Consider the following 20,355-nt stretch of genomic DNA (forward strand, 5'->3'; position numbering starts at 1 on the left):
GGGGATGGGAAGTATCAGACATGACTTCCCTAAGGAGGCAACGTTTTAACCTGGCCTTTAAAAGTGAACAGATTTTCAGAGGTGTGCTCAGTTTAGTTGAAATAGTAAAAAACATCTGGCATGTGGACTATGAGAACAGGAGATAAAGCTGAAAAGGTTGCTGAATAATCTTGATGGTAAATGGACGTTTTCATAAGAAAGAAAATTGCATAATCGGGTCAGTAATTTAGAATGGACTCTGATGGAGGCTGTGTTAGAACGGAACCAATAACGGAAGCAGAAAGCCCAGTCGACAGATTCTAGTAACATTCAAGGCAAGAGAGGATGAGTGTCTGGAAAGGCAGCGACTTTGGGCACTTACAGGAATGAACTGATTTTTGTTTTAGCTTCCTTCAATACACAGTCTTATGATACCATAATGATACAGGTCGTTAGGGAGCATCCGCGTGTGCTCGGTCGTGTCAGTTGTGTCTGACTCTGCAACCCTAATGGACTGTAGCCCACCAGACTCTTCTGTCCATGAGATTCTCCAGGCGAGAATACTGGTCTGGGTCGCTGTGCCGTCCAGGGGATCTTCCTGACCCAGGGATTAAACGGATCTCTTGTATTGCAGGTGGATTCTTTACCCGCTGGGCACCTGGGAAACCCCTACATGTCATTCATTATCTATTTGTCCAAACCCACAGAATGTACCACACCAAGGGTAAACTTGAAGATAAACTATCAACTCTGGGGTGATTTTGATGTGTCAATGTAAGTTAATCAGTTGTATTAATAACAAATGCACCACTCTGGTGGGGAACCTTGATAATGGGAGAGGCCTTGCATGTGTAGGGACAGGAAGTATAAGAAATCTACGTACCTTTCTCCTAATTCCGCCATGAAGCTAAAACTACTCTAAAAAAGCACAATCTTTTAAAAACAAAAAAATTTTTTAAAGTCCAGAGAGACAAAATTTCACACAATATTTTTCCATATTTATTTAGCAGAAATTTAGCTAAGTAAACAATTTGAAACAGTTCATTATTAAGAATTTTAAAATTCTGCAGTTACCAAAAATAGTATCACAACATGCATTAATAACGCTCTTGATACTACTTTAAACATTTTTAAGACAGGTTATGAATTAGCATTTTTACTGAGCTAATGTTATAACTGTAGCAGCTAAGCGTTACCAGATATTAATAATTAAATAAATAAACTAATAATTAAACTGTATACTTAAATAAACCTAATAATTAAATTACTGCAAAAGCTGAGTGAATTTCAGTTGTCATAATTCAATTATTAACCTTGACAGGAGAAGTGCCACTAAAAATTTAAGGCTCCAAGGGTTTTCCAGCAAAGGAAAAAAGCTTACTATGAGAGGGTACAACCCCATACAGATTAAATCAAATGGCTAATCAACATTTTTTGTGAAGCCCATAGGGCATCTGAGAATTCTGAGAATTCCTTAAAAAGCTTACATGTTACTATCATATACTGTCCATTATGTCACCACAAGGTCACAAAGCACGACACGTTGCACATGTTGAAAACTCCTTTCCTGAAGAAGCTGGTCACGGCTGAACTGATTTATAGGAACGTGTGACTGCGAATCTGCGTAGGTGCTCAGCAAGCTACTTAATACAGTAGTGCTGACAAACTCGTAAATATGATTTTGAGAGCCCATAACCCCTCTCTCCGGAGAAGGCAACGGCACCCCACTCCAGTACTCTTGCCTGGAAAATCCCATGGATGGAGGAGCCTGGTGGGCTGCAGTCCATGGGGTCGCTAAGAGTTGGACACGACTGAGCGACTTCACTTTCACTTTTCACGTTCATGCATTGGAGAAGGAAATGAAAACCCACTCCAGTGTTCCTGCCTGGAGAATCCCAGGGACGGGGGAGCCTGGTGGGCTGCCGTCTATGGGGTCGCACAGAGTCAGACACGACCGAAGCGACTTAGCAGTAGCAGTAGCAACCCCTCTCTCCACCTCCAGTGAATACAATGGAATCCGGATATTCAATTGTAAAGTAAATAATAATGGAGGCAAAACCCAAGGAAAGTGCACGTTCGTCTCTCGGCCTTAACGTCCACGATCCACCTGCCTAACACTGAGTCATGAGCACTTAGTTCTGCCACCTGTCTCCAGTGTTTCCCTCTCTATAGACACGGCTATGGACACTTTGATACTTAACACACCAACTTGTACTCACTGCGTTTGTCTGATCATTGTATTGGCAATTAAAGGCAGATGGTCCTTTCTCACTTCTATATTTCCTGATCCTGGCAGTGCCTGGTACAACTTAAATGCTCAGCAAATGTTTGTTGAGTGAATAAATGAACTAGACAATATTGACTCTAGAGGTTGTAACTAAACATTGTAATTGTAATAAGTATTTCATTACTTAAAACTATGTTTAATATAATGCCCCCCAAAAAGGAAGAAAAAAAAAACTAGTCTTCTCAGATTATTTCCACGATCAATACTTTAATCCTTATGTTCATTTATATTCATGTGCATGGTACAATTATACACTGGCACAACGTAAGATCAGCTTTCAGTGCTTATTTTTCATTCACATTCGCTACTATTAGTGTAGATTAGCACCAAATTCCTAAACAAATATGTCTCATGAAATGATTTATCAGTAATATTAATGTATTATGAAAGTACATTTTCTCATCCACGCCTATCCATCTCTACTTTCAAGTCAGGGCTTGTTCATGATAAAACACAGGTCTAATCACTTTTTAATTCTAATTTTCATTTGGTATAGTAAACAAATTATCAAGCAGCAGCTTCCTCCAGTTTTTAATATATTAATAAAACCACTTCATGTGTCTTCCCCATTTATATTCTTACAGGTAAAATTCCATTACAATGAATTCTCTTGGATAACCAAATTGATTTGTTGTAGCAAATTCACTGTTAGAGAAAAGTTAATTTTATATATATACTATATAGCTTTCAGTATCAATTTATTACAAAGATGCTAGGTTTCAGGAAGTGAAAACCAGCATCTGAAGTCTGAGTAAAAAGTGACACATATACAATTCTTTCCATCAAGATCAGAGATCACTGTGTAGTATGGTACTCTTTATTTTGAAATTTTACGTGTAAAATTACAGAACAATCAATAAGTAATTTCTTTCTCTCCTTCCTATAACAAACGTTCCAACAAAGTACTTTTATACCAGTTTATTCTTCATAAATAAATCACTATTATAACTGACTACTTACAGAGAAATAAAAATATTTTAATTTCTTAAAAAAATACAGAGCCCTTCTTGATTAACAGAATTTGTTTTAATGGGATTTTATCTAGAGTATCTTATACCTTAGACAGGAGCCATTAAAACAAAGTCAATGACAAAGAATTTATATGATTATATCACACATTTCAGGAAACAAACATGAAGAAACAATTTAAGGCTACCCAGTAATAGCTTCTCATAAAACCCAGTGAACCTTACAATTGTAATTAGACTTCAAAGAGATGAAAATATTAGTCTATGTTGAGCCAAGATTAGGAAATCTTCCACTGTTGACATTTTCATGTTCTTAGTTTTTCAATCAAATAATCAGCCTGCAATTAAAAAAATAACATATCTTTATTCTAATTACCATAGCCTATATGAAATAATTTTACTGGCACTCCTATTATAATAAGCCACAACAGAAGAGCTGGATACTACATATTCTTTTCCTAAAAATCTTACGAAAAACTCTCAATTGTTTTTAAACTATACTCATCTCACACGCTAGTAAAGTAATGCTCAAAATTCTCCAAGCCAGGCTTCAGCAATACGTGAACTGTGAACTTCCAGATGTTCAAGCTGGTTTTAGAAAAGGCAGAGGAACCAGAGATCAAATTGCCAACATCCGCTGGATCATGGAAAAAGCAAGAGAGTTCCAGAAAAACATCTATTTCTGCTTTATTGACTATGCCAAAGCCTTTGACTGTGTGGATCACAATAAACTGTGGAAAATTCTGAAAGAGATGGGAATACCAGACCACCTGATCTGCCTCTTGAGAAATTTGTCTGCAGGTCAGGAAGCAACAGTTAGAACTGGACATGGAACAACAGACTGGTTCCAGATAGGAAAAGGAGTACGTCAAGGCTGTATATTGTCACCCTGCTTATTTAACTTCTATGCAGAGTACATCATGAGAAACTCTGGGCTGGAAGAAGCACAAGCTGGAATCAAGACTGCCGGGAGAAATATCAATAACCTCAGATATGCAGATGACACCACCCTTATGGCAGAAAGTGAAGAGGAACTAAAAAGCCTCTTGATGAAAGTGAAAGAGGAGAGCGAAAAAGTTGGCTTAAAGTTCAACATTCAGAAAACTAAGATCATGGCATCTGGTCCCATCACTTCATGGGAAATAGATGGGGAAACAGTGGAAACAGTGTCAGACTTTATTTTTTGAGGGTCTAAAATCACTACAGATGGTGACTGCAGCCATGAAATTAAAAGATGCTTACTCCTTGGAAGGAAAGTTATGACCAACCTAGATAGCATATTCAAAAGCAGAGACATTACTTTGCCAACAAAGGTCCGTCTAGTCAAGGGTATGGTTTTTCCAGTGGTCATGTATGGATGTGAGAGTTGGACTGTGAAGAAAGCTGAGTGCAGAAGAATTGATGTTTTTGAACTGTGGTGTTGGAGAAGACTCTTGAGAGTCCCTTGGACTGCAAGGAGATCCAACCAGTCCATTCTAAAGGTGATCAGTCCTGGGTATTCTCTGGAAGGAATGATGCTGAAGCTGAGACTCCAGTACTTTGTCCACCTCATGTGAAGAGTTGACTCACTGGAAAAGATTCTGATGCTGGGAGGGATTGGGGGCAGGAGGAGAAGGGGATGACAGAGCATGAGATGGCTGGATGGCATCACCGACTTGATGGACGTGAGTTTGAGTGAACTCCAGGAGTTGGTGATGGACAGGGAGGCCTGGAGTGCTGCAATTCACGGGATCACAAAGAGTCGGACATGACCGAGGAACTGAACTGAACTGAACTGAACTGAAAGGTGTTTATTTAATATTTTGTATATAAATAGGCAGATTTTTATCCACATTGCCTATTTGTCAGAAAGTTTCAAAAAGAAAAAGAAATATATAACACTAAAGTTTTATAAAGTAAACTAGGGGGGCTTCCCTAGTGGCTCAGCAGTAAAAGAACCCGCCTGCACATGCAGGAGACAAGGGTTCAATCCCTGGCCAGGGAGGATCCCACAGGCTGTGGGGCAACTGAGCCTGTGTACCACAACCACTGAGCCTGCTCTCCAGAACCCAGGAGCTGCAATTCCCGGGCCCATGTGCCACAACTGCTGAAGCCCGTGCACCCTAGAGGCTGTGCTCCACAAAGAGAGGCCACCGCAATGAGCAGAGAGTGGCTCCCACTCGCCAAGACTAGAGAAAAGCCCGTGCAGCAACCAAGACCCAGCACAGCCAAAGCTCAGTAAGAATTATTTTTTAAAAATCAAGAAGTAAACTATATATGGAGGAACTTGAAATGCATTTTACCAAGTGAAAGAAGTGAAAAGGCTACATACAATATGATTCTAACTATGTGATGTTCTGGAAAAGGCAAAACTGGAGACTTGAAAAAAAAAAAAAAAATCAGTGGTTACCAGAGGTTAAGGGGCAGGGAGAAACGAGTATCAGAGCACAGAGGATTTTTAGGGCACTTTAACTACTCTGCATGGTACTACAGTGTTGGATATATGTCATGATACATTTGTCCAAAGCCACAGTATATATACTACACAAAGAATGAACCCTAATAAAAACTATGGACTTTGAGTGATAAGGATATATCAATGTAGTTTCACGGATTATAACAAACGTATCACTGTGGTGTAGGATGTTGATAGTGGGAGAGATTGTGAGTACGTGGGGACACAGGATATATGGGAACTCTCTGAACTTTCCATTCAATTTTGCTGTGAACCTAAAATTCTTTAAAAAAAAAAAAAATCTATTTAAAAAGAATAAAAACTAAGGTCTTCTAGTTGTATTATTTCAGATATTTTTACTCAATCATCTTATATATCTGGAATACTATATAAGATTTCAGAATAAATGTTAATATCTTTATTTTGATTTTTTCAAAGTCTCATAATACATATTTAATATCTATATTTAAGAAGAGTTCAGATTCCCAGGATGAACCATTAACAGATATCATAACTTTGTTCATTCATTTTTTTCCCAACTAAAAAATCTTTTAAGGAATACAGTTTAGAAGTTATAAAAATGTATTTAAATTATTTTTTATTATAAAACATAGTATAGAAAATGAGAAATACAGATAAAAAAAATACCTCTTTTTTATCATACCAATCTTTTAAACAGACCACACCAGCTTCCTACAAAATGTCCCATTTTTTAATGTGAAGTACACATACATCTTGGCTTCCCAGGTGGCACTAGTGGTAAGGAATTCATCTGCCAATGCAGGAATGTAACAGACAGGGGTTCATTCCTAGGTTAGGAAGATCCACTGGAGAAGGGCATGGCTATCCACTCCAGTATTCCTGCCTGGAAAATTCCATGGACAGAGGAGCCTGGCAGGTTACAGTCCATGGGGTCACACAGAGTCATACATGACTGAAGCAACTAAGCATGCACACATGTACATCTTAAATATATTTTTAATTAAATAAAATAATCTGGACAAGTTGAAGAAAGAGATAATAAGTCTGAAATATGAAGTTTCTAAAAATGAAATGTTTTTTCATTTCTTCTGTAATATGACTATAATAACAATACATATTAACTAATGGTAATTACTTAATTTATAATTTGATGGTTTTTCAGATATAGCTGCTACAGGTCACCTTATCATCACGGACATATAAGAAACTGGTAAATTACTAGTCAAGTGGCCCTGGAAAGACAGAGTCATTTAATAACTTGACTAAATTTAAACTGAATAAATTTAATAATTTAAAAGCTTGACTGTCGGGTTACAAGCTTATAATCAGTAGAATTCTATTCTACTGTTGCTCTAGCAAAGCAGAATTCTTCAATTTTTTAGACTCACAGCTTCAACTTCAGGTTTAGTGGCTGATGCTACTTGCCTCTCTGTTTTTACGAAGAGGCTAATGATGATACAGGCTGCATTTACTGAGCCCTTACTATCTGCAAGGTACAGTTTTAAGCACTTTGTGCACATGTGTGTGTTTGTGTGTGTCTGTGCTTAGTCGCTCAGTTGTGTCCAACTCTTTGCAACCCCATGGACTATAGCCCACCTAGCTCCTCTTTCAACCGAATTTTCCAGGCGAGAATACTGGAGCGGGTTGCCACTTCCTCCTCCATGGGATCTTCCTGACCCAGGGATCGAACCTTCGGCTCCTGCACCTCCTGCATTGGCAGGCAGACTCCTTACCACTGCACCATGTTAATTAAATCATCAATCCTCTTCTGAACCCTAGAGGCAGGCACTATTACCTATAAGTCAGTAGTAGACAAAAAACTTGGGCCTTAAAAAGTTTAAGTAACTTGCACATGGTCACTTGAATAACTAATGGAGCCAGAATTCAGAACTATTAATGCCACGAACTTCTATATCATATCCTCTGCTTACAATTCAGAGACTTGACCACGGTGTCTCTTCCTACAGATCTGATGACCTGGAAAGTCCCCCAAATTACAAAGATTATTTTGGATATGTGCAAATAGTATGTTAAAACAGATGACCAAATCTAGTAAGTATCTACTGTTGCCAAGAAAAGAAAAACTACAACCAAAAGGGCAAATATTTTTGTATGCTGCTAGCATAACAGTAATACTCACTGTGATAAACCAATAGGAATTCACTCTATAAACCAATCTTGACATGAAGCTCAGCTGATCAGCTGGTGCCAGAACATGAAGGTGCAAGTGGGCAATGGAACAGAATGGTGACACATGGAAACCCATTCTGAAACAGAAAAGTACGAGATAACTGACAGATTAGTTCTACAATAGTTTACAACTATATTTTCAGGTTAAAACACATAAGTATTAAAGATACCCAGAACAGGTTACCTAAGGTAGACAGATGACCACTCAAACAACTCTTCCACTGGTTTTCTGCATGAACTTCAGAGTATTCACACCATTCTTTCTCATGTTGAGGTTCACAGTAAGATAAAGTCCTCATCAAGAAAAGCTTTCACAGAATATTATGGCACTGTATAACTCTTATTAATTCTGAGCTGGCATTATATCTTACTTCAGTTCTTATCCCTGGTGGCTCAGACGGTAAAGCATCTGTCTACAATGTGGGAGACCCGGGATCGATCCCTGGGTTGGGAAGATCCCCTGGAGAAGGAAATGGCAATCCACTCCAGGACTATTGCCTGGAAAATCCCATGGACAGAGGAGCCTGGTAGGCTATATAGTCCATGGGGTCGCAAAGATCGACTCCAGGGCTATTGCCTGGAAAATCCCACGGACAGAGGAGCCTGGTAGGCTATAGTCCATGGGATCGCAAAGAGTCAGCCACGACTGAGCGACTTCACTTTCACTTTCAGTTCTTATCATATTATCTTTAATTTTCCTAAAAAATGCTGAGTCACTGGACAGGGAGTAGAAGTAGGGAGTCCTTACTTCTAAGACATGACCAGTAGATGGCATGCTTTCTCCTAAATAAAGTGGTCATTTCCTTAGCATCACTAAAAAAACTTTCATCACTTTAAGTTTCTTGAATACTAAAAGTAAGTTAGATTTTTTTCCCTAAGGAAATTCAGTTTATACACAATTTTATAGGAATGCACATACTGAACAAAGAAGACTAAGTAACTAGTTTTACCTGCCCACTGCTTGAATATTCCTGTCTGTCTAAACTCTAAGTGGTGCTTATTAGAAGATGTTGAGATGTGAAAAGTTTTGTTTATTAAATTTACTAATGAACAATATGTTCACTTTCAGGAAAACTTCATTTAAACCATGAACTCTGCATCTCTCCTTTCATTTTCCCGAGGAAATAACATTTGAGAAAAACCAACTGTATGTATTGGTTTCTATCTGGAAGTAGACATACCTTGTATTTTCAAAGTCAGTGAAATTATTCCTTTCTAGAATGGCTTTTCCAACAGTTACCATGTTCTCAACTGTAAAACAGGAAAGAACTACATTATGCTCTAGGAGACATTAAGTTCATTACCAAGTTATTAACCCAAACTTTTAGATCCTAGTAAAAAGTCATATCAAATAGATACACATTTAAAGACTTCTTCAACAGCTCTGTTACTGAGACGTTTGCTGATCAATACCTGAAATGAAGGTTCAACCTATCACAAACTATCACACATGAGCTGACTCTAAACAGCTCTTGAGGGATATTATCAAGTGATACTACTTAGGACATCTGATCCGCTGTGGTCTAATTCTAATCATAAGGAAACCAAGTATCTACACAAAACTTGTCTGAGTTAAGAAGACAAGAAAACTTTGAATTTGCCTTTGAACTTAAATTAGGAATATGACACCCCCTATACACTAGCCCTGCTGTGACTAAATGTTTGTTTTGTTTTCCAAACTCTCATCTGCCTTAGCATCTTAGTCTCAGTGTTTCACGGTCTTCAGATGGGATATGCTTCCCCATTAAAACATTTTTGGCAACCTGGTATCTTCAAGCACAGTGCCAAACTTCAGATCCCTTCTGTTTCTGAATGGTGTAATCAAGCATTTAAAAAGAGAAGAAGTGAGAGAATCTGCAGAGGATAGTTTTATAAGAGGTTTAAAATCATTGCTATCAGTTTGCTTCTCTTAAGTCAGGCTTGAGTGGGAAGGCTTCCATGACAAGGTCAGTACCACTCAGTCAAAAAAAAAAAAGCTCAAGCCAAACTGTATCTTGCTTTCTTTCAAAAGTCTCCCAAGATTTGAGGGGGTGGGGTAAGGTTAAATTAGGAGGCTGGGATTATCATATATACACCGCTATATGTAAAACAGATAACCAACAGGTACCTACTGTAAAACACAGGGAACTATACTCAGTATTTTGTTATAACCTGTAAGGAAAAAGAATTTGAAAAAGAATATATATACATACATGTATAACTGAATCACTATGCTGTATACCTGATACTAACACGATATTGAAAATCAACTATACTTCAATGAAAAAATTTTAAACTAAGAGAGAGATGGTAGAAGCATGCTACTGCCCATGTAACAAGATGGAGAAGGACTTTCAGCACCATAAATCTAGTCCAGAGATCTTAACTGGATGACAAATTAAACTGAAAATATTCAGATGAATGTTGCCTGGTTTCTGGTTCAATATGGAGACCTGTGTGATTATTCAACTTGCTTTTGCTTTCAACATAAAACCATTCTCGAAAGTATAAAATGAGAAAAAAAAATACCCCCAAGATGCCAAACATTTGAATAAATAAAAAAGACTGTTTTTTCTTTTAATTTCTTTAAAGGACATATGACTATTTAATCATTTTAACAGTAACATGGCATTATAAAGTATATAGATGAAATATAAATGACAACAGTAACAAAGTGTTGCAAAGTTTCTCATATTTTGAATTGATACAATGCTAATTCTAAGTAGGCTGTTATAATTGTAGGATGTGTATTTTAATTTCGCTATAGCAACTAGTTTAAAAAAATACAAAGAAAATTGGCTAAAATGACAGGAGATAAATTAAAGTGGAATATTAAAAGTATGTTTGAAAAAAAAAAAGTATGTTTGATCAACCACAGAAAGGCAGGAAAGAAGAAACAGGACAACAAAAAGCAAGTGGGACAAATAGAAAACAAATGGCAAGACGGCGGACCTAAACCCAACTATGCCAATAGTTATACTAAATGTTTCTGAACTACATGCTCCGGTTAAAAGACGGAGATTTCCACATTATATTGTTTTTTTAAAATGCCAGATGCAATTACATTGCTATCTTCACGTCTTTAAATATACATATTCAATTTATTATAAGTAAAGGATAGAAGGGGCTTCCCTGGCAGCTCAGTGGTAAAGAATCCTCCTGCCAGTGCAGGGGACACAGCTTCCATCCCTGGGTCGGAAAGCTCCCGTGGAAAAGAAAATGGCAACCCACTCCAGTATTCTTGCCTAGGAAATCCAACGGACAGAGAAGCCTGACAAGCTACAGTCCACGGGGTCTCAAAAGAGTTGGATACAACTTAATGACAACAACAACACAAGGATAGAAAAAGATACCCAAGGCAAACAGCAAGTAATAAGAAAGTTGGGGTATCTAAATTAATATCATACAAAATAGACACAAGAAGTATTTCCAGAGATTAAGGAATGTTTTATAATGATAAAAATAGATCATTGAGAAGACATGACAATTATGTTATGCATTCACTTAAAATCAACTCCAAACTACATTAAGCAAAACCAATTGTCTCATTCCTATTTCATTGATTGGTATCTACTCTATTATTTCCTTCTTTATTCTTATTTTTATCTGATTTTGCTTGCCTCTTTCTAGTGTCCTAAACTGAAAACAGATCATTGGTTTTATACCTCCCTGTCTAACATAAGCACTTAAAGCTATAAATTTTACTCTATATACTTTAGCTACATTCTATAATCCTTTGATATATATTTTTATTACCAATCAATTCAAAATATTGTCTTTTTTGAACTATTTAGAAGTTACTTAAAAGTGGGTTAATTTAAAAATATTCAGTACTATTCTAGATTTTATTATTTCTTCAATGTAATTCCATTGTCATCAGACAACATATAAGATTTTGATCATTTGAAAATGTACTGAGACTTACTTTATTGTCCAGAGTATATCTTGGTAAACATGTGCTCATAACAAAATATGTATTCTATAGTTAGGTGAAGTTCTATTAATGTTAATTATAGTCACAGGGCTTGACACTGTTACTAAGCTCTTCTATATGGTTATTATTTTCCTAACTTTAAAGACCATAAAAAAATTAATTGCATTGACTTTTAAAGGTTTATTATGAAGAGATTCAAATATACACAAAATCAGTAAAAACAGTATTATATAATGAAATCCAAAACATCTACTATGCTGCTTCAAAATTAGGAACATTTGATTTGCAACAGTTATAAAAGCTTTCATGAAGAAATATTAGAAAAAGAAAAGCAAGCATAAACACATTTCTTCCTCTTAAAAAAAAAAAAGTAAATACTTAAAGGGCTTCCCTGATGGCTCAGTGGTAGAGTGTCTGCCTGCCAGTGCAGGAGAAATAAGTTCGATCCATGATCTAGGAAGATTCCACGTGCCACAGAGGAGCTAGGCCTGTGTGCCACAACTATGGAGCCTGGCCACGAGTTAATAAATGTTGAGGTTTGATGATAAGGACATAAAGGTTATACTAAATATTTTCTTTACTTTTGTATATATTGGAAATTTTTCATAGTGACAGTTTAAAAAGCCACATGCTCCTTTATCACAATACCTGTCTCAACTATTTCAATTGTCACTGCCATCACTGATGCCAGTTCAAGATGATATGACCGTGAAGAATACCACCATCCACTTACTGAGTTCTATTTGATCTTTCTTTAGATATTTGCAGTTTTCAAAATGCTTCTTTGGTACCACAAGATAATGATGAGGTGCTGCTGGCTTGATATCTTTGAAGCAAACTAGGTCTTCATTCTAAAGGAAAAAAAAAAAATGTGTCATTTGTTACTAAATTTTTAAAAAGAATTTCCTAATGCAGTTGAGGCATGTGTCAGACATCATAAATCTCAGTCTGATACGGAAATGGTACTTACGTTACAACTAATCTCCATTGGGCAATTTTGTGATTATGCATTATGTCCATAAACACAAGCTTTAGCTTCCTTCATGAGACACTCATTTATCCCAGAGAAGAAAAAGACTTTTTTAAAGTCAATTTCAAGGAAAAAATTATGAATGAAGCTATTAAATTCATTACTATAATCCCAAATTTTAAAAAATTTTCATTATATATTTCTCCATCTCTACCCTAAGGTTTTTCTCCTCCTAATATGTACTTTTCGGAGAAGGCAATGGCACCCCACTCCAGTACTCTTGCCTAGAAAATCCCACGGAGGGGAAGAGCCTACTTTTAAAGGTGTGACAACAGAATCATAGCAAGTTTGATAAATTCTTTTTTAAATTTAGTTTTTTTCCAAAGTCACATTTTCTTCAATTATAGCATCATCTAGCATCTACATGGGATTACATTTTAAAACTTTTTCCAAAAATTTTTTTTATTTGCCACTTTACAGCATTAAAAAAGACTCAAAATATTGAAAACAAACTCCAGTATATTGTGCTAAGCTTTGTATGGCATCAGTTTTCTGTTTTATAAACTCTACATAGTAATGTAAGGAAAAAAGAAAAGGAAACAAAACAGTGAATCTTTCAATCTATTAACATTTGAGTTTCAAGCTTTTCCAAGAGAAAAATCTATATTCCCTAAATAAGCTTATTCAATTTCTCCTACTTAAAAATTAAGTAAAAACTAAAATCAGTATCAATAAGCATGCTGCTGCTGCTGCTAAGTCGCTTCAGTCGTGTCCGACTCTGTGCGACCCCATAGACGGCAGCCCACCAGGCTCCCCGGTCCCTGGGATTCTCCAGGCAAGAACACTGGAGTGGGTTGCCATTTCCTTCTCCAACGCATGAAAGTGAAAAGTGAAAGGGAAGTCCCTGAGTTGTGTCCGACTCTTAGCGACCCCATGGCCTGAGCTCACCAGGCTCCTCCGTCCATGGGATTTTCCAGGCAAGAGTACTGGAGTGGGGTGCCATTGCCTTAAGCATAGTTTCCCTCAAAAACACTGACAGAATGCACTGTTGCTCATTAGTTCTCCATTCCAAGAACTAAAATTCAACTGGGACAAGGACCTCATATGCATACCAATAATCTTGATTTCAACAAGAATAATGACGAAAGGCAATTGTACATGTATCATGAACTTCCTTATCAGTATCCATCAGTTCAGTTCGGTTGCTCAGTCGTGTCAGACTCTTTGCGACCCCATGGACTGCAGCACACCAGGCCTCCCTGTCCATTAGCAACTCCTGAAGTTTACACAAACTCATGTCCATTGAGTCGGTGATGCCATCCAACCATCTCATCCTCTGTAGTCCCCTTCTCCTCCCGCCTTCAATCTTTTCCAGCATCAGGGTCTTTTCAAATGAGTCAGTTCCTCACATCAGGTGGCCAAAGTACTGGAGTTTCAGCTTCAGCCTCAGACCTTCCAATGAATATTCAGGACTGATCTCCTTTAGGATGGACTGGTTGGATCTCCTTGCAGTCCAAGGGACTCTCAAGAGTTTTCTCCAATACCACCGTTTAAAAGCATAAATTCTTTGGTGCTCAGCTTTCTACACAAACTCTCACATCCATACATGACTACTGGAAAACCATAGCCTTGACTAGACGGACCTTTGTTGGCAAAGTAATGTCTCTGCTTTTTAATATGCTGTCTAGGTTGGTCATAGCTTTTCTTCCAAGGAGCAATCATCTTTTAATTTCATGGCTGCAATCACCATCTGCAGTGATTTTGGAGCCCAAAAAATAAAGTCTGACACTGTTGCCACTGTTTCCCCATCTATTTGCCATGAAATGATCAGTATCCATACTGCTCATCTAAACTTTAGGTGACTGACAAGCTGATCTCCAATGACACCACATGATATTTTAATATCACAAATATACTGTATATCTGTCATATTCTATATGACATAGCTGTACTTTATAAATGATATACTTTGCTCCTTCTCCTTCTTCAGAGCTTTATTCAAATGCCACCCTCTTTTCTTAATTTTTTAAAATTTCTTTGGCTACATCAGATCTTAGCTGTGGCACACAGGATCTCTGTTGTGTTATACGGACTCTTGCGTTGAGGCATGCAGGCATGGGCTCCAGCTCAGCAGTTGTGGTGCACGGGCCCAGTTGTTCCAGGGCACATGAGATCTTAGTTCCCTGACCAGGGATCAAACCCGTGTCCCCTGCATTAGCAGGCGGATTCTGAACCACTGGACTACCAGGGAAGTCCTCAAATGCCACCTTCTTAGTGAAGCATTTCCTTACTAAAATTTTAAAACTGCATCCCTTTTCTCTTTTGTTGTTCCCCATCTAAGAAACTATGCATTTTATTTATTATGTTGCTTATTGTCTATTTCCTGTGAGTAGAATGTAAGCGCCTCGAGGATGGGGATTTTTGCTCATTTTATTTGTTGCTGTATCCCAATGCCTCCAGCAGTGTCTGGCACACAGAAGGCACTCATGTAAATACTGAGTAATGGACGGGTGACTGAATTTCCTCTTTCCCAGGGACAAAGCTCTACCTCTTGGGGCCAGTTTAAACCTTTCTCCATTGGCACCTCCCCATTGGGATTTAAGCACACCAAAGACTTCCCTGTTTTATAAAACTTTCTCTTAACTCCACCTCCTCCTGTAGTTACCACTATCTCTCCCTACTCCCCAAGACTGCCAAACTTCCTTCAGAAGTTGTCTGTCTTTGCTGTCTTCAATGTTTTAGGTTGAATCTTGAGGTTTTCATCAGCGATCTGCCCTCTGGCCCATCACTGCACTGCAGTTGTTCTCCTGAAGGTCAGCGGTCATCACCCTGGGGACAAAACCAGTTCTAATCTAAGTTGGCCTCTCTGCATGCATACTGGAGAGTCATCCAACCCAGATATGAGGATGAGGGAAGGTAGATACTGCTGCCAATTCCTATCTCCTCAACATATTCCTTTCTCTTCGCTTTCCTACTTTCCCCTTTGTTTCTCTGTCCCCTTTACAGGTCTTCATCCTCTACCTGTCTCTTACGATGTTAGGGTTCTTTAGAGTTCTGTGCAGGGATCCCTTCACTACCCTACAAATATGTCCTGCTGCTGCTGCTGCTGCTGCTAAGTCGCTTCAGTCGTGTCCGACTCTGTGCGACCCCATAGACGGCAGCCCACCAGGCTCCCCAGTCCCTGGGATTCTCCAGGCAAGAACACTGGAGTGGGCTGCCATTTCCCCCTCCAATGCATTAAAGTGAAAAGTGAAAGTGAAGTCGCTCAGTCCTGTAGGACTCCCAGCGACCCCATGGACTGCAGCCTACCAGGCTCCTTCATCCGTGCGGTGATAATTTCCCTCTTTTCAATTTCCACCTATAAGCTGGCAGTTCCTATCATCTGGGCTAGAAATGCAGACCTCTGCATTGTCAGACCCCTAATTATTCCTAAATTGATCTGCTTTTCTTCATCCCCATTATTACATTTTATATCAGGCTGGATTACCTCAACAGCTTCATAACCAATCTCTATGCCTCCAGCCTGGTCCTCTCCCAATCATTCTCCCCCAGGGTACCAGATGATCTTTCAAAGATCAAACGTTTTCATGGACCTCAACCATTTTCTTCCAACCCAGCATCAACAGTAGCAATAAACTGTGGAGCTTCCTTCCTTTCACTCTTTAAATAAAGCCCAAACTGCTTAACATGAAGTACAACAGCCTTAATAACTTGGCCCTCGCCTACCTCTCCACCCTCATCTTTTACCACTCACCCTTTCAAACTCTATCTGTGCTCCAGTTAGATTGAATTTCTATTCGCCTGTGGCAGAGATCAAACCGCGGAAGGTTCTCTTTACCGAAGACATTCTTTTCTCCTCCTCCTCACCTGACCATACTTATTTTTTCATGTCTCACTTCCTCTGGAAGCTCTTCCCTAACCCTTCAAGTCTGGTCAGGTGCCCCTCCCACGGGCCTTGCAAAATACTGCAGGTAGTAAAACCATCTCACCATAGCACGGAGCACTATCAGCTGCCTCTTCTGTGGGTACTGACTCCACCCTTTAGATTATAAAATGTAGACAGGGACTACTAGCCTTTATTTACCTTGCTCCCCACTGAATCTCCAACAGTGCTTAGAAGGAATTCAATTTACTTTTAACCAATGAATGATTACTACAAAACAAAAACAAAGCCCAGAATCTTTGGAGCTGATTCTTTCAAAAGACTATTTCTTTAAAGGCCAGTCAAGCTGGTAGACGAAAGTGCCTACCCGATATCTGTTTTTAAATATCTGAGCAAAGTCTAAATGCTCTGAAAATTTCCACATATCCCAACTGATAATAACACTTCTAAGGAACTGGACTCTTTAGTGGAAATCAGAATGCATTAACTAATTGTGTGACCACGGACCACTTCTGCCAACCTATTTTCAATCTAACAAATGGGTCACTGTGATGCTTTTCACAGTGACCATCATCTATTATCTACTAGTTTGTTTTTAGTATATTTGCAGAACGTAAAGGCAGTGTCTAGAAAAGTGGGGGGAGGTGGGGTAGGGGGAGGTTCCTTTAATAAAATCAGAGGTCACTATTGTCCACCGACCACCTCGGCAGCTGCGGAGAGAGGTTTTATATCTACATTTTCTCCCATTAGAACAGTAAACGAGGCTGGCGACACTCCCGGCGCCTAGAGAAACAAGCCTGTCTGTATCACTAGGACACCCAGCCTCCCCCAGCTCCATTTACCCAGGACCGTCCCCACCCGATCCACGCCGGCGAGGCCCCCCTGAGCTGAGGCGCCCTAAGCGGAGCTCCCCTAGGGCGTTCCGGATCCCACCCGCGCCGGGTCGCGCGTCGCAGCCCACCTCACAGTGCAGGAGTTCGGTGCCGGGATCCTGGTGCGCCGCGATCCGGCAGAACACGCACTTGCTACTGTAGTTCGCGAGCTCCGGGGACTCTGCGGCGACCGCGGGGGTCTCCCCTGGGGACCCCGCGGGTTGGGCAGCCGCCACTGGCTCAGAGCGGGCACACGACTTCCCTAAACCGCATTCCTCCTCCTCCATCATCGCACCCGCTCTTCTGCGCCGCTGAGAGACCTCTCCGGGACAACAGGGCCTCTTGCAGTTAGCCTCCTGCACCTCCTAGATTTTACCTCGAGGCGTCGCCCCTCGTCTGGCGCTGGGCCGGGCCGGGAGCTGGGCACAGCGCGGATCCAGGGCGACCGGAGCCGCAAGGTGACTCGCCGCGGAGCCGCAAAATCCAGAGGCTGGCCTTCACGCTGACTGCCACGCGGGGGCGCGCAAGGACGCGACACGGAAGAGCCGCCGCCACCGGCGGCAGTCGCCCATCCCCGTGCGTCTCGGTGGTAACGACTCAGGACTTCCGCCACAACGCCGGCTCGCGCCCCACGCCGCGATGACATCACGTTTGCGCTCTACCCGGGAGCCGAATGGCACTTATTGACCGTTCTGAACGTCATCTCCCGGAAGCCAGCAACATAAAGTGCCTCGAGTGTATAATGATGTCTTTAAAAAAAAAAAAAAGTTTTAAAAAATTGGTAGGTTTTACGAGAATGAACATTTCTAGAGCTTTGATGCTTTGGGTATCCATTTTCTATAATGATAATCTTAGGTGATAACGCTCAAAATATCAAACAGAACTTCACACCTGTTTTTACCTTTTGTTGTTATTATTGACAGCACCAGCTAGATCAAAATAGTGGGCTTTATCTCATTCTTCATACACAGATAAATGCGGAATCCTGTAGTTTATAGTCTGACATATTCCAGAACTTCATAGAAATTGACGAGGAATTGACCTAGAAACTTTAAGAAACTGACAAGAAATTCAGGCTTTCTTGGGAGTTGTGCTTCGGGAAAGAGCGAAAAATGAGTAACACATTCCTTGCTGGTTCCCTGGGTTGGGAGGGGCGCATGAGTTGGTCCCTTAAATGGGATGAGGGCGGGGGCAGATCTGGGGGTCTTTTGGCAGGGGTGGCTTAGGAGGTATGCCCACCCACCCCCCACCCCCTTGGTGCTGTGTGCAGGGATCATGAGTAATACCCTCTTTCTGCTCAGGACATCACAGAAGTAGCAGTTGGGTTTTTGGTCTTTTTGTACCTTGTTTATAATTTGTTCAGGCTTTACTTCAGTTCAATTCAGTCCCTCAGTCCTGTCCAACTCTTTGTGACCCCATGGACTGCAGCATGCCAGGCTTCCCAGTCCATCACCAACTCCCTGGAGCTTGCTCAAAACTTGCAAGCAGTTATTTTTAGTCCTTTAGTTTCTTTATATTCTGTTGCTCAAGGAGACATTTGTCCACATGCAAACACTGTAGCAAAGGGTCCCAAGTCCTCAGTCTCTCTCATTCCCGCCCTGTGAGCTTTCACACCCCTTGTTTTTAAGGGTTAAGGGGCTGAAGTTTTCCTCTTCTGAAGCATCTTCCTGCTGGACAGGGGTCTCAGACCCTAGCTTACACTGCTGCTGCTGCTGCTAAGTCGCTTCAGTAGTGTCTGACTCTGTGCGACCCCATAGACGGCAGCCCACCAGGCTTCCCGTCCCTGGGATTCTCCAGGCAAGACCACTGGAGTGGGTTGCCATTTCCTTCTCCAATGCATGAAAGTGAAAAGTGAAAGTGAAGTCACTCAGTCGTGTCCGACTCTAGCCACCCCATGGACTGCAGCCTACCAGGCTCCTCCATCCATGGGATTTTCTAGGCAAAAGTACTGGAGCGGGGTGCCATTGTGTAGAAGTCCCTTGCTGACTGTTTCAAGGACATGTAGGGACCTGGGCCACCCTCTGCTGGAATGGATTGAAACCCTTGAGCCATAATGAGCCTTACTTGAAACTGCTGGAGCCTATAAGATACAAAGTTAACCAAAAGATTAACCAGACAAGGGCCAAAAAGAGCAATAATGGCCACTAAGGAGCCTAGAAATGGAAGGAACCAAGTTAACTTTGGGAGTAGGGCTCCTGTAACTGTTGACCAGACAGATTGTGTTGCTCTTGCCAAAATTGTGAAGCCTTTCTGCAGGTGAGTATTTCTTTAATATTAACATCCACCTGTCCTGTTGCATTGATCTGGGCACAGCAGGAAGTATTAGTTACCAAACACACTCTGCCTTGTTCTGCCAGAAAGTAACAAAAAGCCAGGCAATTATGAAGAACTATATTAGCCAAAGAGACAAGAAGAGACAAGAAAGGTCTTAGGTCCCATTAAGGCTTGTTCTATCAGTTCCATCACATAACCACAGTCAGGTGAAATTTCTCAGTGTTACTTCATGATAAGTTAAACCTCCATGTAGAGCTGCCTGTCCTATGGCTAGCCCTGCCCTGTGCTAAGATCATTCCTTTTGCTCTCCAGATTCAGGAGTGAGCCAGCCTGGTCCTATTATAGATAATATCCCTCTTATCCCTATAAACCATACAGGACACTCTCACACAAAGTGGACATCATCAGTGCATTTACAGGCCATAGTATGAAGGCCTTGGAAAAGGGCATGGCCTGGCATAACTCCATAACATGATGTTTTGGGTGTCTTCAGAGGAAAACAAGCGGAGAAGGCAATGGCACCCCACTCCAGTACTCCTGCCTGGAAAATCCCATGGATGGAGGAGCCTGGTAGGCTGCAATCCATTGGGTCGCTGAGGGTTG

At 40.4% G+C, this 20,355-nt stretch overlaps 1 protein-coding gene across 1 annotated transcript; it reads right to left on the reverse strand.

The window, feature by feature from the left end:
- Positions 1 to 959: 959 nt before the first annotated feature.
- On the reverse strand, positions 960 to 18,040 carry HINT3 (histidine triad nucleotide binding protein 3). Its single transcript, XM_005890127.3, has 5 exons — positions 17,568 to 18,040; positions 12,487 to 12,604; positions 9,022 to 9,091; positions 7,791 to 7,917; positions 960 to 3,572 (listed from the first exon to the last, which is right to left on the reverse strand). Exons 1-5 carry the CDS (start codon positions 17,766 to 17,768, stop codon positions 3,540 to 3,542), a joined length of 549 nt encoding a protein of 182 aa, XP_005890189.1. The 5' UTR covers positions 17,769 to 18,040; the 3' UTR covers positions 960 to 3,539.
- Positions 18,041 to 20,355: the final 2,315 nt, after the last annotated feature.

This window comes from Bos mutus, chromosome 9, assembly GCF_027580195.1.
Source record: "Bos mutus isolate GX-2022 chromosome 9, NWIPB_WYAK_1.1, whole genome shotgun sequence".
NCBI classification, from domain to species: Eukaryota; Metazoa; Chordata; class Mammalia; order Artiodactyla; family Bovidae; genus Bos; species Bos mutus.